At 40.2% G+C, this 26,538-nt stretch overlaps 1 protein-coding gene and 9 non-coding genes across 12 annotated transcripts in view; all 10 read left to right on the top strand.

Annotated features, from left to right (window-relative positions):
- The first annotated feature begins 207 nt into the window (after positions 1–207).
- Positions 208–26,538, top strand: part of LOC114251098 (uncharacterized) — a 41,633-nt gene continuing 15,302 nt past the window's right edge. The window contains exons 1-7 of one of the 3 annotated variants that reach the window (XM_089736408.1): positions 209–516; positions 1,021–1,049; positions 15,356–16,145; positions 16,217–16,398; positions 17,866–17,983; positions 19,814–20,057; positions 25,844–26,074. In XM_089736408.1, coding sequence (XP_089592534.1) covers positions 1,024–1,049; positions 15,356–16,145; positions 16,217–16,398; positions 17,866–17,983; positions 19,814–20,057; positions 25,844–26,074 — 1,591 coding nt within the window. In that variant the 5' untranslated portion in view covers positions 209–516; positions 1,021–1,023. Of the gene's footprint in view, positions 517–612; positions 1,050–15,355; positions 16,146–16,216; positions 16,399–17,865; positions 17,984–19,813; positions 20,058–25,843; positions 26,075–26,538 lie in introns of those variants that run through there. The other 2 variants (XM_089736409.1, XM_028185295.2) reach the window with 2 other exon arrangements.
- On the top strand, positions 20,366–20,484 carry LOC114251115 (5S ribosomal RNA). Its single transcript, XR_003625074.1, has one exon. It is a non-coding gene; the product is annotated as a 5S ribosomal RNA (ribosomal RNA).
- LOC114251126 (5S ribosomal RNA) lies at positions 20,556–20,674 on the top strand. The gene has a single exon (XR_003625085.1). It is a non-coding gene; the product is annotated as a 5S ribosomal RNA (ribosomal RNA).
- Positions 20,746–20,864, top strand: LOC114251135 (5S ribosomal RNA). Its single transcript, XR_003625092.1, has one exon. It is a non-coding gene; the product is annotated as a 5S ribosomal RNA (ribosomal RNA).
- On the top strand, positions 20,936–21,054 carry LOC114251136 (5S ribosomal RNA). Its single transcript, XR_003625093.1, has one exon. It is a non-coding gene; the product is annotated as a 5S ribosomal RNA (ribosomal RNA).
- On the top strand, positions 21,126–21,244 carry LOC114251137 (5S ribosomal RNA). The gene has a single exon (XR_003625094.2). It is a non-coding gene; the product is annotated as a 5S ribosomal RNA (ribosomal RNA).
- LOC114251116 (5S ribosomal RNA) lies at positions 21,316–21,434 on the top strand. The gene has a single exon (XR_003625075.1). It is a non-coding gene; the product is annotated as a 5S ribosomal RNA (ribosomal RNA).
- LOC114251119 (5S ribosomal RNA) lies at positions 23,970–24,088 on the top strand. Its single transcript, XR_003625078.2, has one exon. It is a non-coding gene; the product is annotated as a 5S ribosomal RNA (ribosomal RNA).
- LOC114251120 (5S ribosomal RNA) lies at positions 24,396–24,514 on the top strand. The gene has a single exon (XR_003625079.1). It is a non-coding gene; the product is annotated as a 5S ribosomal RNA (ribosomal RNA).
- LOC114251121 (5S ribosomal RNA) lies at positions 24,586–24,704 on the top strand. The gene has a single exon (XR_003625080.1). It is a non-coding gene; the product is annotated as a 5S ribosomal RNA (ribosomal RNA).

Consider the following 26,538-nt stretch of genomic DNA (forward strand, 5'->3'; position numbering starts at 1 on the left):
TAATTTACTTTCTTAGTACCTATTACGGAGTCAAAAATATATTAAAATGTCAAGCACAAAGAAAACTTAAACGAATGGAATATCCGGAAGACATTATTCATTCATTACTGTTGCTAAAGAAACCTATCCTACAAAATGAATCAATGAAATTGTTGTGTTTATTTAACTGTCTTGGATCTTGATTGATTATGTCAACGTAAATGTTTATTAAAATTGTTTTGAGCATATCAGTTCGCTAGAAGTAGGTAATAGTGTTCTGTGATATCAGTAAAGTAACTTAATGAAGACGGTTCAGATCTAAAACGTAACATTATTTTGTTAAAAATGTATTTAATTTAATATAATAAAAATGCAAGTATTTAAATCTTGAAGATATTTGCTGTTAAAGTTTCTAACGAATATTTTTTGAGGCTAGATTGATTTACTTCAAAGTTAAGCTAATGTGATGAGAAAGTTTGTGTTTGATTACAAAGACAAACCTCTGCGATATCATTTAGAACAAAAAATAAGTTACAGGTAAAAAAAACATTTCACGTAAAGTATTGGGATTATCTTAGAAATTAGAGTATTATTAATAGATTATCTTAGTAGGTACATATTTGAAATAGACGGTAGGGGGCACGCATTGTTGGCGTCATTGGCGAGCCGAAGCAACCTAGACTTGAACGGTCGAGGTACGGCGCCCGCCAACTTCAACCAGTCGCATGAAGTGGATCAACGGAGCGCAACGAAAAGTAATTTGTACAAAAAACTAAATTCAGGCTCATTGCGAACAGCGCGTTGTTCGTGATGTTTTGTCTGACCGCACAATATATCGTCGGTCATTGTTACTACCCGTTTTTTTGTAACTATTCCGGATTGTAATGCGCCGGTAATGTGCCGCATGCCCGTTTCGCAATACCATCCAATTTAGTCGACAAATTTAAACATACAAAATAGAGTTTATATGTTAATCAGTAAATACTTGCAGATTATAATTAATTGTGTTGTAGTCGTAAAAGAAAAGTGGATTCTTTGCAGGATATGGGAGTATTCAAGTGGTTGCGTCGGTGAGTACCATTTAAATTTGTTTTTCCACCGTTGGACTGCTGCAATCATTTTACTAGTAGTAGGTTGTTGATGAAAAATGAGAAAAATCTCGCTTTTGATGAAATCATAACACCTGTTGCTACACATACACATACCAAACTAAAACACCATCTTTTGGCCAAAAAAGAAACTGCAAACAACTTCAATTGTATCTCACCTGAAAAATCCAATGAGCTTTTCAATTTAAAATAATATTGATAATACTTTTAATTTAATTTAATACAAATCCTAATTTAATAAAAAAATTAGGTTCTTTTTATGTTTTTTTTTTATATTCTTGATAAGCTTATTATAACTAGAATAGTTCAATATTTTTATGATAGTTACAAAAATGTAATTTAAAAAAAATCTTATAAAATATCTGATGTTAACAGCCTAAGAAAAAATTGTGGAATTAAACATTTTATATAAACTATTTACCAAAATCAAATTCTTGTGCTATGTAATTTTTTTTTAAAGTATGATGTTCTAGTGATCCCACAATCCATTCAATCAAAATTAATGAATAATAAATTACTTTTACAACTTTATTAATTATTATATTCAATAAAATATAAAAACTTTTTTTAAAGAAAACTTCCAATAAGAAACAGATTTCCCAACAAACATTCAAATGGTATGTCATCAACATTTAAACATGTAAAACTTAATCATGATTTTTGTAACAATGGCAGCTCATGTACATTGTGATGTCTCCACCTAAAATGTTGAATCATCAGATTTGTGCTCTTTTCATTATTTTTGAATGGTGATTTATTGAATGGAGGTCACCATTCACAATTGTGAGAGATGAACCATTGTAAAATTCTATGCAGTTCAATTATTGAAACGAATTATTCTGGTCTAATGAAATTCGGTTTGATCAGATCTAGATTGCTCAAATGAGGTAGGTGGGGAACCTTAGAGTGGCGCCTAAGGTGTTAACAAGGTAAATTAAAATACAATCTTAAATTTTATTGTCAATGGATAGCTGACTTCCGAAGGAGCGAGACGTTATGTAGATCTTTGGTTTCTGGATACACGGCGGTAGCATACTTCGAAAGTTCGTACGTGGCGTGGGTAAGAACGATTATTTCTTGGCCCAAATAGCGATTACCACCTTCACGGTGTCAATTCTAAATCGACGTACCTACTTGGACGAATTTGCTATTTTTTTCTAATCCGACGGGAATCGTACAACATTAAAACATTAATTAAAGAATAATATCATAACTATATAAATTACATAGTCGGCGTGCACTTAATAATAATATAAAACAGCAAAGTGCTATTTTCTTTAACGAAAACAAGCAATTGATTTCCAAATGTCAATAATAAATCTATAAATATTTCAATATTACGCATCTGAAGATTATGAATTTCAAAAGTTTTATCGTTAACAATGCTTTATTAAACAAGAATAAAAATCGCGTGATAAATGACAATTCTATACTCTTACATCAACATTAAGCTAAAAACCGCTAGTAATGCAACAATACGAGTATACTTGAAATAATTGACACACTGCCTGACAATGCGAAATTAAAATTTTTACAGTTATCAATATACCTACTTCCTTGTTATTCGGTACTCTGAATAGAAAGAAATGGAAAACGTACGGTACAAGTTTAGTCAGTGGCGTACCTAAGGGGGGGCGGTGGGTGCGGTCCGCACCGGGCGGCACTTACCCTGGGGCGGCATTTTAGCATTTACTTTTAGTTGTATAAAGCAATTTATTCATTTCATATTTATTTTTATTATCTTTCTTGAATAATAAATGATTATTATGATTATTATAAGTTTAATATTTGATTTATATAAATTATGATTAACTATATGATTTCGAATATTATTCATCGGTGTATATAAATGCATATTATATATGGGGGGTTGGTGCTTCCCGCTTCCGTAGGTTTAACCCGCGATTCCCTACAAGTGACCCCTGGGTGGTGCTAAACGGGAGCCGAAAACATAACCGGTGGTAGGACTTAGTCCGACTGGCTGGCGACCACCCTCCAACTAGAGTCCGCCGCCAAATAGCCTAGCTGTGTTCCGGCGTGTGGGTTGGAGAGCCAGTTCTATCCCTTCCCTTTCCCCTTCCTTGTTGTGGGTGAGTCTTGGTGACGCCTGGAACTTGCGGAGCAGACGTGCGTGCGAACTCACGGGGCGTGATTGTTTGACGGGGGTATAGGGAGACCCAGTGAAACGGTACCCGCTGCCGCCCGCCGGTCAGTAGGGGACCTGAACCCGGGTGTCTCTACTAAACTCCGCCCCGGGAAGCTGTCCCGCCAACCGGTGTAAAATTCTGTCGTGCGGTCGTCGTGCCGGAGTCGGAGACCGGAGTGGATCCCGGCGATCGCACACAGAGTGGACTGGGGGCCCTTCCATGCCCTGCGTCAGTCTCTCACGCAACCCGTGGTCGAGCACGTACTATGTTCCGCGCTTCATTCAGGTGTTGCCTCGATCTCACCTCTAACATCCTACCTCTCCTTATCCTACTCTCCGGAAATATAACAACTTAATTAATGAAGTCGAAAAAAAAGAAAAGGGTTTTACAGGCGGCTCCCCATTCCACATTTAATGTGGATTTCAGCAATGTCAGGGGCCTACATAGCAACCTTGACGCCGTACACCACCACCTTGAGACGGCGCAGCCTGCCCTGCTTTTTTTAACGGAGACGCAGATATCTGCTCCGGATGATACCTCATACCTTGAATACCCCGGCTACGTATTGGAGCACAACTTCCTGCGTAAAGCCGGGGTGTGCGTATTCGTCCGGGCTGATGTCTGTTGTCGCCGTCTTCGGGGCCTCGAACAACGGGACCTGTCCCTCTTGTGGCTGCGCGTAGATCACGGGGGCCGTAGCCGAATCTACGCGTGCCTGTACAGGTCCCACAGCAGTGATGCAGGTTCAGCTCTGTTTGAGCATGTGCAAGAGGGGACTAACCGCGTGCTTGAGCAGTACCCATCTGCGGAGGTGGTGGTTCTTGGAGACTTTAACGCTCACCACCAAGAGTGGTTGGGGTCCAGAACCACTGACCTCCCGGGTCGGACTGCCTACGATTTCGCCTTGGCCTACGGCTTCTCCCAGCTGGTGACACAGCCCACCCGTGTCCCAGATATCGAGGGGCACGAGCCTTCTTTGTTGGACCTTCTGCTGACCACAGATCCGGCCGGATACAGTGTGGTGGTCGACGCTCCGCTTGGATCGTCTGATCACTGCCTTATTCGTGCTGCCGTACCACTCTCTCGTCCTGATCGTCGAACGACGACCGGGTATCGAAGAGTTTGGCGGTATATGTCAGCAGATTGGGATGGATTGCGTGAATTTTACGCATCCTACCCATGGGGGCGGTTCTGCTTTTCCTCTGCTGATCCTGACGTCTGTGCGGACCGTCTTAAAGACGTGGTGCTCCAGGGGATGGAATTGTTTATTCCCTCCTCTGAAGTGCCCGTTGGGGGTCGCAGCAGACCCTGGTATAATAATGCCAGCAGGGATGCTGCACACCTCAAGCGGTCCGCATACGTGGCATGGGATAATGCCAGGAGACGTCGGGATCCTAACATCTCAGGGGAAAGGCGGAAATATAACGCCGCTTCCAGGTCCTACAAGAAGGTTATTGCCAGGGCGAAATCGGAGCACGTTGCTAGAATTGGCGAGCGACTGAAGAGCTATCCCTCTGGGAGCCGTGCTTTTTGGTCGCTCGCCAAAGCTGCAGAAGGTAACTTTTGCAGGTCTAGTCTCCCACCACTACGCAAGTCCGATAACAGTCTGGCCCATAGTGCGAAAGAGAAGGCTGACCTTCTGGTCAAACTCTTCGCCTCGAACTCGACTGTGGACGACGGGGGTGCCACACCACCGAACATCCTCCGGTGTGATAGTTCCCTGCCGGAGATCTGCTTTACACAGTGTGCAGTCAGGCGGGAACTCCGACTCCTGGACGTCCATAAGTCGAGCGGGCCAGACGGCATCCCTGCAGTGGTTCTGAAAACGTGCGCCCCTGAGCTGACGCCTGCGCTAACGCGTTTGTATCGCCTCTCTTATTGCACTAACAGGGTTCCGTCTTCATGGAAGACTGCCCACGTCCACCCTATCCCCAAGAAGGGTGACCGGTCGGACCCATCGAGCTATAGGCCTATCGCGATAACTTCCTTGCTTTCCAAGGTGATGGAGCGAATAATTAATATACAACTCCTGAAGTATCTGGAGGATCGCCAGCTGATCAGTGACCGACAGTACGGTTTCCGTCACGGTCGCTCAGCTGGCGATCTTCTTGTATACCTTACTCACAGGTGGGCTGAAGCCTTGGAGAGCAAGGGCGAGGCTCTTGCTGTGAGCCTTGATATCGCGAAGGCCTTCGACAGGGTCTGGCATAGGGCACTTCTATCGAAGTTACCATCTTACGGAATCCCCGAGGGTCTCTGCAAGTGGATCGCTAGCTTTTTGGATGGGCGGAGCATCACGGTCGTTGTAGACGGTGGCTGTTCTGATACCATGACCATTAACGCTGGCGTTCCACAAGGCTCGGTGCTCTCCCCCACGCTTTTCATCCTGTATATCAATGACATGATGTCTATTGATGGCATGCATTGCTATGCGGATGACAGCACGGGGGATGCGCGATATATCGGCCATCAGAGTCTCTCTCGGAGCGTGGTGCAAGAGAGACGATCAAAACTTGTGTCTGAAGTGGAGAACTCTCTGGGGCGAGTCTCCGAATGGGGTGAATTGAACTTGGTTCAATTCAACCCGATAAAGACACAAGTTTGCGCGTTCACTGCGAAGAAGGACCCCTTTGTCATGGCGCCGCAATTCCAAGGAGTATCCCTGCAACCTTCCGAGAGTATCGGGATACTTGGGGTCGACATTTCGAGCGATGTCCAGTTTCGGAGTCATTTGGAAGGCAAAGCCAAGTTGGCGTCCAAAATGCTGGGAGTCCTCAACAGAGCGAAGCGGTACTTCACGCCTGGACAAAGACTTTTGCTTTATAAAGCACAAGTCCGGCCTCGCATGGAGTACTGCTCCCATCTCTGGGCTGGGGCTCCCAAATACCAGCTTCTTCCATTTGACTCCATACAGAGGAGGGCCGCTCGGATTGTCGATAATCCCATTCTCTCGGATCGTTTGGAGCCTCTGGGTCTGCGGAGGGACTTCGGTTCCCTCTGTATTTTGTACCGTATGTTCCATGGGGAGTGCTCTGAGGAATTGTTCGAGATGATACCAGCATCTCGTTTTTACCATCGCACCGCCCGCCACCGGAGTAGAGTTCATCCATACTACCTGGAGCCACTGCGATCATCCACAGTGCGTTTCCAGAGATCTTTTTTGCCACGTACCATCCGGCTATGGAATGAGCTCCCCTCCACGGTGTTTCCCGAGCGCTATGACATGTCCTTCTTCAAACGAGGCTTGTGGAGAGTATTAAGCGGTAGGCAGCGGCTTGGCTCTGCCCCTGGCATTGCTGAAGTCCATGGGCGACGGTAACCACTCACCATCAGGTGGGCTGTATGCCCGTCTGCCTACAAAGGCAATAAAAAAAAAAAAATATATATATATATATATATATTTTGAAAAATTAATGAATGAGGAGAACGACTGGAATAGAGTGATTAATAGGAAGCCAGAGAACGTCGGACTTGTGAATGAGATTAGTATGTATGAAGTTAGAGAAGCAGTGAGAAGTATGAAAAGCGGAAAATCGGAAGGACCAGACGGTATACCAGTGGAAGTATGGAAGATACTGGGAGAAGACGGATATAGGTGGCTGACTTTATTCTTCAATAAACTGCTGCAAGAAGAAGTGATCCCTACGGAATGGAGCATCAGTACGCTGGTGCCCATATACAAAAATAAAGGGGATGTGCAAGACTGTGGCAGCTATCGGGGAATAAAGCTTATGTCTCATAGTATGAAAGTTTGGGAGAAAGTGATAGAAAAGCGATTGCGAGATGAAAGTGAGATCACCCAAAACCAGTTTGGGTTCATGCCTGGTCGCGGGACAACGGACGCCATATTTGCACTACGCCAAGTGTGCGAAAAACATCGCGACGTGCACAGGAATCTGCATATGGTGTTCGTTGATCTAGAAAAAGCGTACGACCGAGTACCTAGAGCAGTTTTGTGGTGGGCATTGAATGAGAAAGGTATACCTGGTCAGTATGTGAGGTTAATCTGTGCCATGTACAGTCGAGCCAGGACGTATGTACGAACCGCCACGGGGAATTCCGACGAGTTCAATGTGGCAGTGGGCTTACACCAAGGGTCTGCACTAAGTCCCTATCTCTTCCTGCTTGTGATGGATGCCTTGACATCGGAGATACAGGAAGAGCCCCCTTGGTGTATGCTGTTTGCCGATGACATAGTGCTCGTCGGAGAAAACGGGCTCGAGGTCCAAAACATACTGGAGAAATGGCGATGCAAGTTGGAGAGTGTTGGCCTAAAAATCAGCAGATCGAAAACCGAACATCTGTTCTGTGATTTTGGTGGTCTCTCCAATTTTACACCCATTTTCCTCGACGGAACACCTTTGCCAGTATGTCAAGACTTCCGATACCTAGGGTCTGTTATCCAAAGCGACGGTGAACTGGATCGTACTGTGAGGCACAGAATTGACGCAGGATGGATGAAATGGCGGCAGGTCACGGGCACCATATGTGACTCGCACATCCCTCTTCCCGTAAAAGGGAAGATATATAAGACCTTAATAAGGCCTGCCGTCTTGTATGGATCAGCTTGTTGGACAACGAAAGTGGCGGATGAAAGGCGATTGCATGCAGCAGAGATGCGAATGTTGCGATGGATGTGTGGAGTAACGAGAATGGATAGAATACGGAATGAATATGTTAGAGGAAGTCTGAAAGTGGCACCTGTGACAGAGAAGCTGAGGAGTGCACGTTTGGGATGGTATGGACATGTGATGAGACGGAATGAAAATGAGGTTGTTAAGAGAGTGTTAACTATGAATGTGGAAGGATTTAGAGGAAGAGGTAGACCTAAGAAGAAATGGATGGATTGTGTGAAAGACGATATGGGTAGGAGGGGAGTGAGCGAAGAAATGGTATATGATAGAAGAGTATGGAAGGAGAAAACATGTTGCGCCGACCCCAGGTGACTGGGAGAAGGGCAGGATAATGATGATGTATATAAATGCATATTAGTGTAAGTTTTGAATTCAAGAACAAGGTAATAATTTGATTTTATTGTATTCATTAAAATTCTTTGAATTCGTAAAAGTATCTTTTCGATTTTGTTCGGCAATTTTTCCTAACTAAATTTTTTTAATATCAGTTTATAAATGTCATTTCTTTTGAAAAGTTTATATGATTACTTTGAAGTAATATATCAATATTTTTTTATTCATCGATTTTTCTTTTGAAAAGCAGGGCCGGCGGAAGGCGGTCTGCTAGGTCTGCAAAGCATTAGGGCGCCGGCATAAGAACTATCTTTTTAAAACCACAAAATCTAAACGAGACAAAACAAAAATACTGACGAAGTTACAATTTCAGAACTCGCAAATAGATAAATATTCTCAGTCCGTTTTGAAGAATTGTATTTGGATTGATAAATTGCACCGCTCATATGCCCGTGTAAACTACCAGTTGAGATGGACTTGGCATTATACACTATTTTTCTAGTATGAAAGCTAGAAGAGTAGATATTATATAAATATGTTTACGAGTGCATACAAATAAGTCTAAAAAATTTACTCTGTGTATTAATTAATATTGATTAAATAACTTAATAATTTATTTATGTGTATTAATTTATAAAAACCACTATTTGATTGACTTATAATAGAAAGAGCGGCAGACTGGAGATCGCCCCGGGCGGCAAAAGTTCTAGGTACGCCACTGAGTTTAGTAGATATTTTCGCAGCGAAGGTAATTAATATAGAGATACAGAACAAACTAGGTAGGTATTGAATTTGCGTATTCGATAGTTAATTGTTGGCAGGGTTCTGTTTAGAATCGGTAGAAGCCTTTCCGTGTTCATACCATCTTTGTCACTAAATTTCTCGCCTGATCTACTCAGTGGGTCGCGATTCCGATCCGCTACCAGATTCTGCGAAGCACTGCTCTTGCTAGGGCTGGTGTTAGCAAATTCTCTCGGTTTGAACCCGTCAGCTCACCTATCCATCCGCGCGAATCTGGAATAGCCACTTAAAAAACCATCATCCTCTCTGTTAATAAAACTTAATTTGTACCATTTCAAAGATTATCCGTCAAAATATTCCCGATGGATTTGTGCTACTGCAATAACCCGTAATAATATTGAATCGAGTGAAATTATTACATTGTGTAATATACCTACATAATCTCTCCGATGCCTTATGTTACGGCGTGCATTGTAGTTTCGAGAAATACGACTGTACCCGAATAAAAATCGAGGAGCGAGTACGCTATTTCTCTAAAGTAATAGGCACCTTTAACACTCGTGAAATACTATGATGATCGACGCCTTTAGGTCTAACACTAGGAGCAGGCTAAGGGTCCCCGGTAACCGTATTCGTCGAACTCGGCACAGAGTTCGACGTGGACCCTAATCAATGCATCAGCCCGCGGAGTTTCTCGCCGGATCATCTCAGCGGTTGCGGTCGGGATTTCGATCCGGTAGTAGATTCATTCGCGAAGCAGTTGCTCTTGAGTTGGTAGGTCTCTTACGGAGGCGCTCGGGCAGCTATCAGCAAATCCCACACCTGGCTGTCTTTGCTCGCCCAGCTGTCCTGGTGAAACTGGAAAGGCCTCAGGGCCACCAGCAATCCTTCAATCATAAAAAAAAAACTATGATGATGGAATAATATTTATAAGAATTAAAATGGCCATGTTTTATTATATTTCCTACTAATGGTGCATATTGTTATAACCTAGGCGGTCTGTGAAGCACGTGATTTTTTCCTTTTTAGTGTTTTGACACGCCTAGTATTCCCAGTGGCTGAAGTTGGTAGAATTTTAGGTATCGATAATAATCATGTAACGACCAATATTACTAGTAAGTATTTCCTATGTATTTGTTTTTAATTTTTATGTATTCTGATGACAATAAAAAAATGATTGTGAATTTTATAGCGTATATTGAATGGGAAAACGGAAACCAATAACAAAAAAGTCTAATTAGAGTTTTTATTTATGCTATTTCAATTAAAAGGATCCAATTGCTATTCTTATTTAAGTTAAGTTTAGTTATTAAACATCATATGAAATCTAAAAAACTAATAGGTTTTATTTAGTATCCTAAAAACCTATCAGTTTTAATATTTTTAACACCAATTGCATGATGTCATGTACACATAGGATGTTGTATTTTAGTTGAATTCAGTTTTGTTATATACACCAGTAACCACCTATCAGGAGAAGCCGAAATGGACATGGAAATCAATATAATTTCATAGCGCATAGAACAGCCGCTCGATTCATTTGAGACCCTAATGACATCACACGTAACGAAAATCTGCCCTTTACTAACTTCTTGATAGGCGTACGAAAGTGTAAGCTAAAGTTTAGTTACTTTATAATTCAAGTTCTAATCAGAATATCGATACAGAATTATATAACAGTTTCGTTTTATTCACTAGATTATATCCGAAAGAAATGCAGTTACGACATCAATACAAAGTTTTGTAATATTTTGAGACAGCAACGAACATTGTATATATTCACAATGACAGTCTTTACCAGAGTCGCCCGATTTCTTAGTTCGGTGACTAAACGGTGCTAACTTTTTAGTTCTTTATTGAATGCTGCTTGTCTAGTGTTCCACTCTTTAACTATCCTGCAAGCGTGACGAATCTCACCTACTAACTTTCGATCTGAATTTTCGGACAGAATAAAAAGAATAAAGAGACGATTACTCTTTCGCTCGGCAATTTATTGTGCACGATCGAACGATTTCGCGAATGTAGACTACAAAAGACTTTTTTTTTTTTAAAACATGATTGATGCCTCCATTAATTACTGGGTTCAATATTGGACCTTTCGATGCATTCACTAAAACAGTATAATTGAAATTTCACTTTCACTATTTGTTGATAGCCGGCGTTCGATTATTTTCTTATTGCATTACAAATAACTAAAATTGATGGCCGGATCGGACAGTTTCTTATTTATATAAGAGGGCTATCATCGTGTCATTGGATAATGGAAATCGTATCCGAAACTACGAAATTATTTCCAATTTAATTGCTAAATTACGTAATGCATTGTTTTACTTTATTATAGCTTCCGGGTTTTTGACATTTACGCCTATTCGATTTCAAAAAGTGAAATGTTGAAACTTGGCCGTGTAAAATTTTTGTATTTGATTTGCTAATTTATTAACTGTTTTAATAGCATTATGAAATAAAATAATGATTTATTTTCAAGAAGCACATGAACTGTAAAAATTTCTTCTTTAAAAGTATTTGTTTCACTCTTATCACTGATCTAAAAGTATTGTTGTAAAATTAAAAGATGATGAAATCAATATTGCATAAAAGTATATCGAACGTCAATCCAACGAGTTGTCGTGATTATAATCACTGCTCGCCAGTTATTCCGCTCATTATTATATTCTTTTGTTAGTTTTTTTTCTTCCTCACATTCAAATTATACAATTCGTACTATTACAAAGTCAATTCACAGAAGCACTGACTTCTCAAAAGACACTTTCCATTTTAGAACTGACGTTCGTATTTGGAGCGAGTAGAATTTTGTTTGGCCTGACCGTGAGAAACAATTGTACCAGTAATAAAAATAGTAACAGGGGAATCCTGTTATCAAATAAACCCGATATAAATGTGCGTATAGGTCAAGGAAATATGGAGAATGTTATTTTGATTATCGATGAATTTGTTTAAAAATAGACTTAAAATAATAGAAGGGCCCGTGGACATCATCATAAGCATGTCGCCGTCTTAATTTCTACATTTTCTGTAAAGCGAAGTTGCAATGAAATAACTGCTGTCGGGCACTATTAATCGTAATACTAGCAGCTAAATCACAGGGCACCGTACTTGTCGAAGAGTTCTTGCCGGATTTTCAGTGGGTCGCGATATTGATCCGGTAGTAAATGCATTCACGAACCGGCTACCTTGAACGTAGGAACCCTTTAAGGGTATTCGGACAGTTTTTAGCCAAATCTTATCGTCTTCACTGAGCTCTTAAGTTCGCTCATCGTGCGAGCAAACCAACCAAGTCTGGAGAAGTGGCGATCACACTTTCTCCAAAATATGGATACGCGTGAAATGCTATACTTCACCTCCTCCTGCCTGCGGAGAGAGTTTTGTCATCTGAGACTCGGACGCCAGTTGTTGAGCAACAGGTTGTTTAATCGAATCAACTCTGACAATGACATGTCCGGCGTACCGCCCCAATGCGTAGGTGAAGTCCGGCGATTTCCTCCTGGACCAAAAAAAGACTACGACGACATCATATTTCGGTAGTCACGACAAAAACGATATGAAACCGTAAAATCATTTAAAAATGTGTAGTGTATTTACATCGATATCAGCACTGACATAGTTCTAACATTTCGAATTCATTCATACGTATGTATCAGCAGGGTCTAAAGCCGGGTCTTAAAAATTGTAATTGTTCCACTAGCGTTGAGAAAAAATACGAAAACTCTTAAACGATTCCGAATAAAATCTTTTTTTTTTTTTTAAATAAATCCGCCAGTATGTCTATGCTGTTTGCCCGGACGCGTCCTTTGCCTACGTTTTAGTGCTATAATTGTAATAATAATAAAATAATAATTGTAAAAATGTCGGTGCACGGCTTGATAGCGAAAACCTACCTACCAACCTACCAACACCATAAGAAACTTTCGTTATCCAGCTAGTTTAGGGGCCGTGTTTAGAAAGGAAACTGCGCATATTGTGTGGAGTTTAGGCACTCTGGAACTCTAAAAAGAGGTTTCTTCGCCACCGCCACCACCAGTATTTCTTAAACATTTGATTTTTATCCTGTGTTCTTTGAATATCGTATGTACATATAATAACATTTTAATAAATACAACAATAATAATAAAATAATATATGTTACAAAAAAAAAACAGATTTTAAGAAGTAAATAAGTAAAACAACAAAAACGAAAATGACTGATATGGAATAGCGTTGATTTGCATTCACCCCTGTCTTCTTTTGGTTTTGTACGAGATATTGATGGATTGCCAAATAAAAATAACATAATGATGACTGTTATTTTTGTTTTCAGCGTGCAATAATGTAGGTAAAGTATATTTCACTTTAAAAAATCAACATAGCATAGATAAAAGTAAAGTGTGACAGGTAGACCGTAAGAATACCTCGGCTACTCGCCGTAATCCATTAGTTTTGTCAAGTGTACTTCGTGTGCGGTGACCCGAAACAATCCCACGCTTTTGCTCACCGATCTAAGCGGAGCGACTGGCACGAACTTGGTGATACCATTTTTAAAACTTATCTTATTTATAAAATTCTCGTGTCACAACGTTAGTTACTATACTCCTCTGAAACTGTTTGACCGATTCTTATGAGATTTTATACGCATGTTCGGTCTGAGAATCTGCCACTATAAATTTTTCATACTCCTAAGTGATAAGGGTTGTCCACCCTAACATTTATTTTTTTTATTTTTGGACAATTTTTTTTTTGTTATATTGAAGCATTACGTGATTGAATGAGGTTTTGTTATTTTTATATTCCCTCATCGTTCACAGCGCTTCATGCCTCTTTCACTCATTTACCACATCCTTTCACACTTACAATAAGTTTTTTTTTTTTTTCTACGCTAGAAATTCCCTAGAAATCTTATATGTATATGGCAAAACAACGTTTGCCGGGTCAGCTAGTTTAAATATAAAATCATGATCACTGTGTGAGCTAGTGGCATCTACGCTATGGTCTTGACGAGATACAGTATCGGTAAACGCCTAGCACCATATGTGCCGAAAAATAACATTTAATAGCGGAATATCAATGCTGTCATTCACCTATTGGATGTAGATAAAATATCAGCCCTATTATTGTCACACTATCGGCCCGCAAGCACCATAACAATCCCACGCGCATTCCCATTTGTGGGTTCAGTTTCCACCTTTGCGCCTAATTTCCGGATCTGGTTTATAACTGGAAATAATTTCGGGCCATAAGTAATCATTACGGTCTAAAAGAAGGTCTGTTTACATAATTACCATATCCTAAAGACTTCAATGCTAAATGCTATTAACGAACTTTTACGTACATTATAACTTCTAAAGATGTTTTACGTGCGTATAAAAAATATTAACAACGCGTTTCTCATTACGTGCCTGTCGAACTTCTATCTGTTGTTCATTGTTACAGTTTGATGGTAAAGATTTTTTTCCAGTCGTTGACTTGGAACTTAACGTAAACCTTGTATCATAATGTACCATAAGTAAATTAACTGTGTTAACGAATTTAATCTTTTTTTAACATCGGAGAACACGAGTCGTTTATGCAATACAACTTAATTTTAACATTTTTTAATGGCCTTGTTATTTCAGAGACGAAGTTATTTTAATCTTGATAGCGATAATTTGAATTAATTTAACAAAATTCACGTTGTTCATTTAGTATTGCCATGAAATTTTGCTAATTGCTAATTGTTATTACTGTCTGTGCAGTCAGTCGTATGACCCACATGACGGTGAGCGGTCACTGTCGCTGTAATTATTCTACGGACTATGCCTATGCTGTCCCATAATATTTTTTAATCTCTAACATAAGGCAAACTAGTGCAGAAATTTGTGTCAGAAATCTTGAAATTCGAGGGAAATATCGAAAATTTTGCTAATTGCTAATTGTTATTACTGTCAGTGCAGTCAGTCGTTTGACCCACATGACGGTGAGCGGTCACTGTCGCTGTAATTATTATTATTCTACGGACTATGCCTATGCTGTCCCATAATATTTTTTTATCTCTAACATAAGGCAAACTAGTGCAGAATTTTGTGTCAGAAAACTTGAAATTCGAGGGAAATATCGAACATACAAATTATAAATAAACACAGGCTAGGAGCCAAATCGTACACAACAGATGTCAAATTCAAATACCATTAATGGTAAATAAAAAATTAAATACTGTAGCTTGTGGGCTTGTAATAGCGTTTCTATTTCATAAATGCCCACCAAAACATTATTACAATACATATTATATCCATTTAATAACTGAATTGTAGAATTTTCTTTTGGTTTTATTTTTGCAGATTTTTTTCGAAAACAGTATGACCGAAAAATCGAAGTTTCCATCTATTTAATTCATATTATTATGTCAATTACAAATTCTGTACTGTTTGTTTACTTATTTTAGGGAGCGTGTGACTGTGACCACTCGTCACAGCGTCAGCCCGACGTCCACAGCTCCAGAGGAACAAAATGCACGAGACCCGCAAATAAACTCCGTCCGCACTGAAGAGTACAAACGTGATTTAGCGGAGTTCCAAGCCAGGCGTTCTATTGGGAACAGAGATCTACAAGAGACTCCAGTTAAAGAAAAGCGTTCGCGACACTCTCTTCCGGTTTCGTGCACCGACTGTTCCGCAGATCACGATAACACCTTCAACTATGAAAAAAAATCCGCTATCAAATACAAAAAGAAACAAGATCAGCGCAATCGAAGTACAACGCCAGAGAAAGTATACGAGGGCGTTCCGAACATACAATTTTTGTTCCAGAATCAAGTGTTCATGCCCGGGAATATGTTTCCGAACCCTTCGTATTCTGAACCTCATAAGACCCACCACCGCACCCGACGACACGTCTGTCGATCTCCCGATTTGGATTTCGTTGCTCAGAAACACATTGACTTCCACGAGGATGATCAGGTTGATTCGCCACCTGATTTCTACAAGAATAGTTCCTTGCCTTTTGAAACGAAAGACTTTCTGGGAACTTCCAGAATATTCCACGAAGAGGTGGACGGCTTGAATAAGGCGGGCGACGTGAAATCCTTCAATAATTCGGAATCCGAAAGTGTCAACAAAGATGACAGCTGTGAAGATAAGCTATGGGAGGTAATGAGCGAGTTGAAGAACTTTGATCAATGGGCGGATGAGCAGTTGGTTAGGTCACCAAACACGACCAAATCAGATGACAGCAAGGTCGGTTTATGGTTAAAATCATCCGCTTGATAATTTATGAACTTGGAACTGATTTTTAGTTTTATTTGTAGAGCGATACGAGCGCTTTTGGTTTGCCGATTGCGAGTGCCAGGAATCTCGACATGATAATAGATAAGGCTAAGACGTGGAATAACGGCAAGTGGGGTGTAGTTCCGGTTCAGATTAAGAAGTTGGTCGGTGTAACCGCTCAACATGTTAGGAAGAAACGGAACACCGAGATTAATATATTACGGTAAGTTTGTTAATGAAACTGGTACTTAAATAATAATGTGTTATTGTGTTAGACTCATTTCTTCCATGCCGTTAACAGCGCCACCCACTGAGTTTCACGCCGAATCTTCTTAACGGGTCGCGATTCCGATCCAGCAGTAGATTCTGCGAAGCACTCTGATCTTGCTAGGGCTTGTGAGCTCACCTACCGGTCCGCGCGAAGTTGGAATAGCCCCTTAGACTACCAACGATTAAAAAACTGCGTTCGCTTTGATTTGCTCATAAATTTGTTTCACATAATATCAATTTGAATTGTCGACTATTTAGAACTAAACTGTCCAAAATGCAAATGGTAATACGGTTTCTTAAGAGCCTGTACGAATGATTATCTGTAACGATACGGTGTTGTCGTGTTTAAATAAAAATAAAAAATAAGGTTTCAGACACGAAGTTATTGGGAAACACGCAATGCGGGTCTTTTATCTATTGTTGCGCGGTATACCAATAATTATACAATCACCCGAAAACATGATTACAACAATTCAATTTGAATACTGACGTTATCAGAGAGGATTTAAGTAATTTACATAGAAAATGCAGCAAGCCGTTGTTGCTCTAGACAGAAGGTCGATTTAATAGCTCACCTGGTGTTAGCGGTTACCACGAGCAATAAACCCCTGTATATCAGTAGGACAGTCTTTAAACTGTACAATTGATATTTCGACCGCGTGTATAGAAATAGGCCAGATAGTTCACGTTGTGATCTAGAGACAGACGTCTACAACGTAAATGCCGCCTCCCACCTTTAGACATGAGCTGTAAAGGTGTCATTTGGTAGGGCGGTGGTATCTACCCGTGCGGACTCACAAGAGGTCCTACCACCAGTAATTACACAAATTATAATTTTGTGGGTTTCATTTTATATTACACGATGTTATTCCTTTACCGTAGAGAAGTCAATCGTGAGCATTTGTTAAATACGTATTATTATTATTATACATTGGAAAAATTGGTACCCGCCTGCGGGATTCGAACACCGGTGCATCGCTAGATACGAATACACCGGACGTCTTATTGTTTAGGCCACGACGACTGCAATTACCATTTTAATAACACGTAAACCGTGAGCTCTGAGTTTACACAAGGAATAACAAAAATTAAATATAGAATTCGTGTGTGCGCTTTCGTGCGCGTGTGTGTGATTGGTACTTGGTAGCAATGATGTATCTCAGGTATTTCATTCTTTCGGTAGGTTCCTTAAGCGTTTGTTTTGGTACTGCCGCTTACTGAGTTTCATTTCCATTCTATCAACTTTTATATTACAACGGTGCTGAAGTGGTTTTCACTTTGAAACACGTGTACGACTGGATACAGCAGCAGATTATATTGAGTTACAGCGTATTCGCGTTAAAAAGTTGATGAGCTTAGCTAACTGCGTCAGCGTTATTAAAAGTTACTTCTTTTTTTAATATATACATGTTTATTTCAGAAAATGTCGTCACCCGAACATTATTTTATTGATGGGCCTCTATCCGGATGCACAGAACAACATTCACTTAATCTGCGAACGATGCGTCGATACCTTATATGGAATTATTCACGAAAAGGTATGTTTGATGATATTTTTGATACATTTAATATTTTTTATATATTTTGTATTTTTTTCTAATTTAATTTATAATAAGTGTTTGTCTCTGGCGACTATTAAGTTAACCGACCCTATGCAAGTTGTGTATATGTCTTTATTTAAGTTAAATTTTAATTTGAGTAGATTATAAACAAACAAAGGAATAAAAAGTACATGATTTTGACTACATTTTTTTTTTGTGATACAAAATCGAAAACGTCTAGAATTTTATATATCTATTCTAAAAACTAACATGTTAGAATTATTTTAATAAGTTAGTGAGGGTAGTTACGAAAAATTAAAAAGTTCATGACGTCCCCGCCATTTTTAAATATATTTTTTTCCTTTTAATGCTAGCAATGCTACATGACTATCACGACCACTCTGTCAATAGTGACATGATTGAAAAGAAGATATATTGCCGTTGACTGTCTCTGGCCAGGGTGAACCAATTAGCAGTCGTGTCGAGACGCGCAAAGTTAATGACTAACGCCTTAAATGTACTGGTGTCCTATTGCTCAGTTGCATGATCAGGCGTTAACATACGTTTAATGCCTTCTTTGGTTTTGTAGCCAGACGATCTCTTCTCAGTGCTTAGTGCGAGTTTCTGCTCTCGATAGTGTAAAAGCATTCATCATCATTCTTTGATCATTCATTCACCGTCCAGGCGGTTCGATTGTGGAATGCTCTGCCGGATGCAGTGAGAAGTGCTCAAACTTTAAACTGTTTTAAAAGAATGATGAAGGAACACTACTTATCTTCTTAGTGCTGTTTGTTTGCATCATCATTTATTATTTCCATACTGTTGATGTATTATGTGTATGTAAGTATATTAGTATGTATTGTATGTAAGTACGTATATTGGTATATATTTCATATTATATGTAAACGGTATATATTTTGTTTATTGTATGTATATATTTTCTATAATATATTATCTATAGTACACCGCAACATACCTGCTATATTTTTTATATTTTCCAGAATTTCTATAAATTAAAGGATTGTCTGGAAGAGATCGCTTTTAGCGATAAGACCGCCTATTGTACAAATGTATCTGCTTTTTTTAATTGTTTTTTGAATGTAAATTGTGTTTTGGTGTGCAATAAAGTGTATTCTCTCTCTCTCTCTCTCTAAAAGTTAAGCCAATTTTGTATGCAGTTGGAACAGCGCCCCTAGGGGCAAACGTACGCAAATGATCCCATTCCATACAAATATGAGCTAACTTTTACGCTATCGAGAACGTTAAAAAACTCGCACTAAGCACACAGAGCTCCTTTACGCATCTCCATCATAATCAGCTGATGAACGGAGCTTCGTTATAGCAGGCAGTCGGTCTGCACTCATATGTATTAAATAATGGCCTTGCATACTTTATAAAACTGAATGCTATTTCATTACATACTTGTGACTTCATTAAAGTGCTGTGAAAAATACAATGAAAAGAACACACTAATGTAAAACGATTAGCCTCGTATGACATCATACGTTTTGATTGGTTTCAAAATAAAGTGAGAGTTATTAGATTTTATTTAGTGATTTAAAATATGAACCTGATCTAATGTTTTGTTTCTTTCACGTGTACCTTATCACAGTCATTACTCAAGAAGTTATTTTCGAAGCTTACGTTTTTGGGAAGAGCCATATATTCGATTACAGGATTATTTATTTATTTTTAATACATGCTAAATTTATTTATATCATTTGCATTGAATTTTAAAGTCGTTCTTTGTAGTACGGTGCCCCTTACGGGCATGCGCTTATTCATTTATTTTGTTATGATCTCTAAGGTCCAGTTTGTTGTTTTCAGGGTCGCATACTAAGCGCTCAGACGGCGGTGCAGTACGCACTGGACATATCGAATGCTCTAGTTTTCTTGCGAATGCAAGGTTTCATACACACGGAACTGAACAGCGCGTGTGTAATGATAACGGATCACGACACGGCCAAGCTGGTCGACGTGGGTCCCTGTACGAAGGTGCCGAGAACATTACTCAAACGAGAGAAAGAATATGAGGTATACAACCCCGAACCGCAGTATGAGGCCATCCAAGGTTTGTAGCAAGATATGTATTGTATAATTGATTCTACGTGGTTACTGCTCGCCAAAACTAAATAATTCGGAATGCAGCCGATGAATTTTTTTTTATTGTTAACAAATAATGTATGAAAAATAATTTATTTAACTAATAACACTTTTCACACTTTTCTTTAAAAGAAACTTGAAGCACTTAAACGTTAATGACGAGGTTTCATCAGTTATATATTTACAAAGAAGTTATATATTTGTTTATAAATAAGAGTGCTAATGTGACGAACTGACGACACGCTGATCCTCATCGTGCAATACGACCGTTTAATCGCCAACGTCCATACCATGTTGAATACACCGGTTCTCGTCCGATCACCGAAGTCAAGCAACATCGGGCGTGGTCAGTACTTGGATGGGTGACCGCCTGGGAACACCACGTGATGTTGGCTTTTTGCTTTGTTTTCTTTTGATAACTAGTGACGACACGCAGATTTTCTCCCTGCAATACGACCGTTTCATCGCCAACGTCCATACCATGTTGAATACACCGGTTCTCGTCCGATCACCGAAGTCAAGCAACATCGGGCGTGGTCAGTACTTGGATGGGTGACCGCCTGGGAACACCACGTGATGTTGGCTTTTTGCTTTGTTTTCTTTTGATAACTAGTGACGACACGCAGATTTTCTCCCTGCAATACGACCGTTTCATCGCCAACGTCCATACCATGTTGAATACACCGGTTCTCGTCCGATCACCGAAGTCAAGCAACATCGGGCGTGGTCAGTACTTGGATGGGTGACCGCCTGGGAACACCACGTGATGTTGGCTTTTTGCTTTGTTTTCTTTTGATAACTAGTGACGACACGCAGATTTTCTCCGTGCAATACGACCGTTTCATCGCCAACGTCCATACCATGTTGAATACACCGGTTCTCGTCCGATCACCGAAGTCAAGCAACATCGGGCGTGGTCAGTACTTGGATGGGTGACCGCCTGGGAACACCACGTGATGTTGGCTTTTTGCTTTGTTTTCTTTTGATAACTAGTGACGACACGCAGATTTTCTCCGTGCAATACGACCGTTTCGTCGCCAACGTCCATACCATGTTGAATACACCGGTTTTCGTCCGATCACCGAAGTCAAGCAACATCGGGCGTGGTCAGTACTTGGATGGGTGACCGCCTGGGAACACCACGTGATGTTGGCTTTTTGCTTTGTTTTCTTTTGGTAACTCGTGATGACACACAGATTTTCTTCGTTCAATACGATCGTGTCATCGCCAACGTCCATACCATGTTGAATACACCGGTTCTCGTCCGATCACCGAAGTCAAGCAACATCGGGCGTGGTCAGTACTTGGATGGGTGACCGCCTGGGAACACCACGTGATGTTGGCTTTTTGCTTTGTTTTCTTTTGGTAAATATAGTGATGACACACAGATTTTCTTCGTGCAATACGATTGTTTCATCGCCAATGTTCATATGGGTGACCGCCTAGGAACACCACGTGATGTTGGCTTTTAAATGTTGTGCTATCCTTCGGTATGACCAACCACGCTCGACAAACTTCATGATAATTTTTCGTAGTGTTGGATCGCAACTTTTATTTTTGCCCATTTTTCTTCAAAATAATTCTCAAAACTTAAAATAAAAAAATCTGGATTGCCGCGAAAACGACCACTAAACAAAGAAAGAAAAAGAAAAGAAACAAAAAAGTATTAAAATTCCAATTATGAAATTAGAACGCAATACCTCAGTGTCCCTAATTAAATGGCCAGCCAGCATTCTTTGAACCAATAGCACTATGATATTGTATCAGCTATACTGTAAAGAGGTTTAATGTTTAAGAAGTTGTTATTGTTTGTATAATCGCGCACATAAATGACTAATTACACTTACATGTAAAAGATATGGAATATTGCTAAGACTCGTTGGAAAATAAAAAAAATATTCACAATTTGGCTTAACTAGAGATTGTCCCTAATTAGTTGACCACGACTGTATATGTAATAATAATTGTTAAATGTTAGTGTGTAATAGTAATAATTGTTGATCGAAGCCGATAAGCACATTTTTTGCTTCTGGTGTGGGGTTGGCCAGCTTTAAGCGTATGGTTAATCCGATAATATGTTTGCACATATAATTTTTGTAAAACGCAGGGCAGTTGCATTTCCCATGCATCCAATCAATATTGTGTAGATCCACTCTCCGTTTGCTGAACCATTGGACTTTGTAGTCATCAAAATTTGTCCATGCATTTTCTAAGTTTTGCATTTTGTCTGCCTTACCAGCCGGTACGTGTTTAAAAGTATCGTCACTATACGTGAGTATTACTTCTTTGGGCAACTTCGCCCATTGGTAGGCTTCTATCCAGTTTTTCAGTCATAGTTTTGTAATATCGCAAATACTTCATCGACAGCTAACGACGATCCATTTACAAACTCTGAAGCAACTATCAAGAAAAGAGACAGTGGCAAACGTTCACGGAGCGTGTATTCATCTTTAATTACTCGGTTATGTTATTCTAATGCATTATTAGTCGCTGGTGAACCCATGTGAGCCAGCGCATCGTTTGATCTTACCTAGTTACCTACGACCCATTCGTTGAGGCCGGAAAGCGCGCCAATTTGTCTCTGAACATATTTTCATTAAAATTATAAATTGATTTATTAAATTGGTAACCAATAATATTATTTTAATAACTGAACGAAATAAACTGTAACTATTGTATTGGTGACAAAATAACAAATAAAAAGGAGTCGCAGTCACGGATCGATTATCGATTTTACACAATAAATTATTAACATTAATTTGATAATTCATACCTGGGAACACTTTTTTTATCTGAGAATGAAAATGTTTCGTGGCGATAGATCTATTAAGTGTAGTAAGTATAATACAAATAATGACAAATAAAAATTATGGTGACAAGAAATGTCTATTCCCCATTTTCTTCGTGCAATAGTACTATTATTGATCGAAGGTTTTTTTTTTTTATGATTGAAGGATTACTGGTGGCCCGGAGGCCTTTCCAGTTTCACCAGGACAGGTGGGCGAGCAAAGGCTCAGCCAGCAGGGGTGGGATTTGCTAACAGCTGCCCGAGCGCCTCCGAAGGAGACCTAACAACTCAAGAGTAGCTGCTTCGCGAATGAATCTACTACCGGATCGGAATCGCGACCCGCTGAGAAGATCCGGCGAGAAACTCAGCGAGCTGATTCATGGGTTAGGTTGCACGGCGAACTCTTTGTCGAGTTCGACGAGTACGGTTACCGAGGTCCCTAAGCCTGCTCCTAGAGCTGAAGGCGTCTAGTGCAAAGGTTATTGGATCTGATGGATCCGTAAGGACGTGTCTAGGGCGTCGACGGTGACTGGCTCCTGCATGATCAGGATTCGGGGAGTAGTCAGCGGCGGCTACGATAAGGCGATTATCATGACGCATAGCCTTATCGAAGTACCGTTCCGACGCTGACTTCATGTATTTCTGTATAGATTCGAGGCCCAGGTCGTCGTGTAGGTCAACGTTCCTCACGAACCACGGAGCTCCGACGGCTAACCTGCAAAAGCGGGATTGTAGAGATTGAAGGGTGTCTATGTGTGTGCGGGCCGCGTGAGCGAACACCACACTCGCGTAAGTCATGACGGGCCTTATGCAAGTTTTGTAAAGTGTCACCTTGTTCCGAAGGGACATTTTACTCCGCTTACAGATCATGGGGTAGAGTCTACCGAGAATAAACGCGGCACGGTCACGGACTGATTTTATATGCGGGCGGAATGTCATCGATGCATCCAGGGTAACGCCCAGGTACTTGACCTTCCTGGCCCAGGGTATGGATTGACTAAAGAGAGTAATCGGGGGTGTGAGATTCCTCCTTCTAATACGGGAGGAAATCCGTGTGGAGGACGATCGAAGGTGCAATACGATCGTTTCATCGCCAACGTCCATACCATGTTGAATACACCGGTTCTCCTCCGATCACCGAAGTCAACCAACATCGGGCGTGGTCAGTACTTGGATGGGTGACCGCCTGGGAACACCACGTGATGTTGGCTTTTTGCTTTGTTTTCTTTTGGTAGGTAACTAGTGACGACACGCAGATTTTCTCCGTGCAATACGACCGTTTCATCGCCAACGTCCATATGGGTTTTTTTTTCTTTTTTTATTGGTTAGATGGATCGACGAGCTCACAGCCCACCTGGTGTTAAGTGGTTACTGGAGCCCATAGACATCTACAACGTAAATGCGCCACCCACCTCGAGATATAAGTTCTAAGGTCTCAATGTTGGTTTTTTGCTTTGTTTTCTTTTGGTAACTCGTGATGACACACAGATTTTCTTCGTTCAATACGATCGTGTCATCGCCAACGTCCATACCATGTTGAATACACCGGTTCTCGTCCGATCACCGAAGTCAAGCAACATCGGGCGTGGTCAGTACTTGGATGGGTGACCGCCTGGGAACACCACGTGATGTTGGCTTTTTGCTTTGTTTTCTTTTGATAACTAGTGACGACACGCAGATTTTCTCCGTGCAATACGACCGTTTCATCGCCAACGTCCATACCATGTTGAATACACCGGTTCTCGTCCGATCACCGAAGTCAAGCAACATCGGGCGTGGTCAGTACTTGGATGGGTGACCGCCTGGGAACACCACGTGATGTTGGCTTTTTGCTTTGTTTTCTTTTGGTAACTAGTGACGGCACACAGCTTTTCACCCGTCATACGCGGCTTTTATCATTGACGTCCACCGCCCGGAAAAACCACAAAATGTTGACTTATTGCAGGTTTTAAAAGTAACTCAAGCAATATTAAGTTTTTATGAAAATATTCCATTAAATAACACTACACTAACTAACTACAGTTCTTTTTCAATTTTTTTCTCATACGGCTGAACGAGCTCGCGGCCGACTTGGTGTTAAGTGGTTACCGGAGCCGATAAACTTCAACAAAAACGGAGGACAAGAACAACCCACCTTGAAAAATGCTCTGTGAGTCTTAGTAGATTAGTACTATCGCATTTTAGGTACTTGAACGCAAGCCATGAGAAAAGTCTACGTTCTTCACATAATCATCTCTTACAATGTCCTATCCATTGCTCAAATTTTATACATTCTTCTTTCTTTGTACAGTCCATAATATTATGGAATTCGCTTCCCAAAGAAATCAGGATGACCAGCAATCGCTTTACTTTTAAACTCAAAGCTCGCAAATACATCCACAAAAAACTGGAAGAACCATCTCCAAACTAATTTATTTTATTTTTCAATTATGATATTATTATTTTTTTACTTTTAGCCATTCTTAAATATAATACTAAATTGTGTACTTTCATGTGTGTTTATATATTATTACTTTACATGTATATTATATTGTGTGTAATTATGGTATACATAGGTATATTAAATTGTAGTATGTTTATTTATGCATACAAAGACATATGTAATATATATAAGTACCTATATTTAACATTATGTGTATTGTATAATACTGAGATGTTATTTTAAGGAAGATATTCTTTTGTTAATGCACCTACCATGCATTATCTCTGCACCACCCTATGGTCGACTGGAAGAGAATGCCCATGGCATTAAGTCTGCCTGTGTACAAGTTTTGTTTTGTAAATAAAGTATAAAAATAAATAAATAAATAAATAATAAAAATACTAGGGCTGCCCCACCCTTCAAGCGGGAGTATTTACTGCTTCTACGACGTATCATCTTTCTTACATTTATATTATGGTATCATTACTTTTATTTATTTATCATTATTTTTAATTACACTACGTTCTAATTGTATTTTTTACAGATAGTGCCCGTGTAAAACCGAATGACTGTGAATCTCTCATCTCCGAAAATCAATCTGAATTATACCGATTATCGAACTGCGTTGAAAAATCATATAAATCGTATGAGACTTCGGAATTTTACAACTGGCACGCTCCGGAATTGTTTACACCTAACGACGCAGGGGTCGTGTATGTGTGCTCCAGAAGCGACGTTTATTCGCTCTGTTTGATTCTCTGGGAATGTTGTAACGGTGAGTTGAATGTAGTGGTCATTAATACATGCTTTGGCCTTATTCGACCGCGACGGGGCAACGCAAAGCTGGCGTCGCCCAAAACATCTCTTGTCGAATCCGATGAGTCCGGATTCACTCTCGGTGCTTTTAGAACCCTCAAGCACCGGTCACCGTCCTCGTCGAACTGGTCGATTATGACGAAGAGTTCGACGAGCGAACTAACACATAGACAGAACCCACTGAGTATCTCGCCGGATCTTTTCAGTGGGTCGCGATTCCGTTCCAGTAGTAGTACTACGTGCTGGGGATCGGGGTAAAAAAAATTCTGCCGAAGTATAAATTAAAACTTTATTCAACACTTAGAACACTCTAGAACACTAACATTCTTAATTTACTTCTTCCGCTTCGCTTCAAGTGATCCGTTCGATGTTAGTTCCGATTACTAACTGCTGCGTGCCATCTCTGCAACACTTTTATAGGCT

Source organism: Bombyx mandarina, chromosome 21 (genome assembly GCF_030267445.1).
Source record: "Bombyx mandarina strain Sakado chromosome 21, ASM3026744v2".
NCBI classification, from domain to species: domain Eukaryota; kingdom Metazoa; phylum Arthropoda; class Insecta; order Lepidoptera; family Bombycidae; genus Bombyx; species Bombyx mandarina.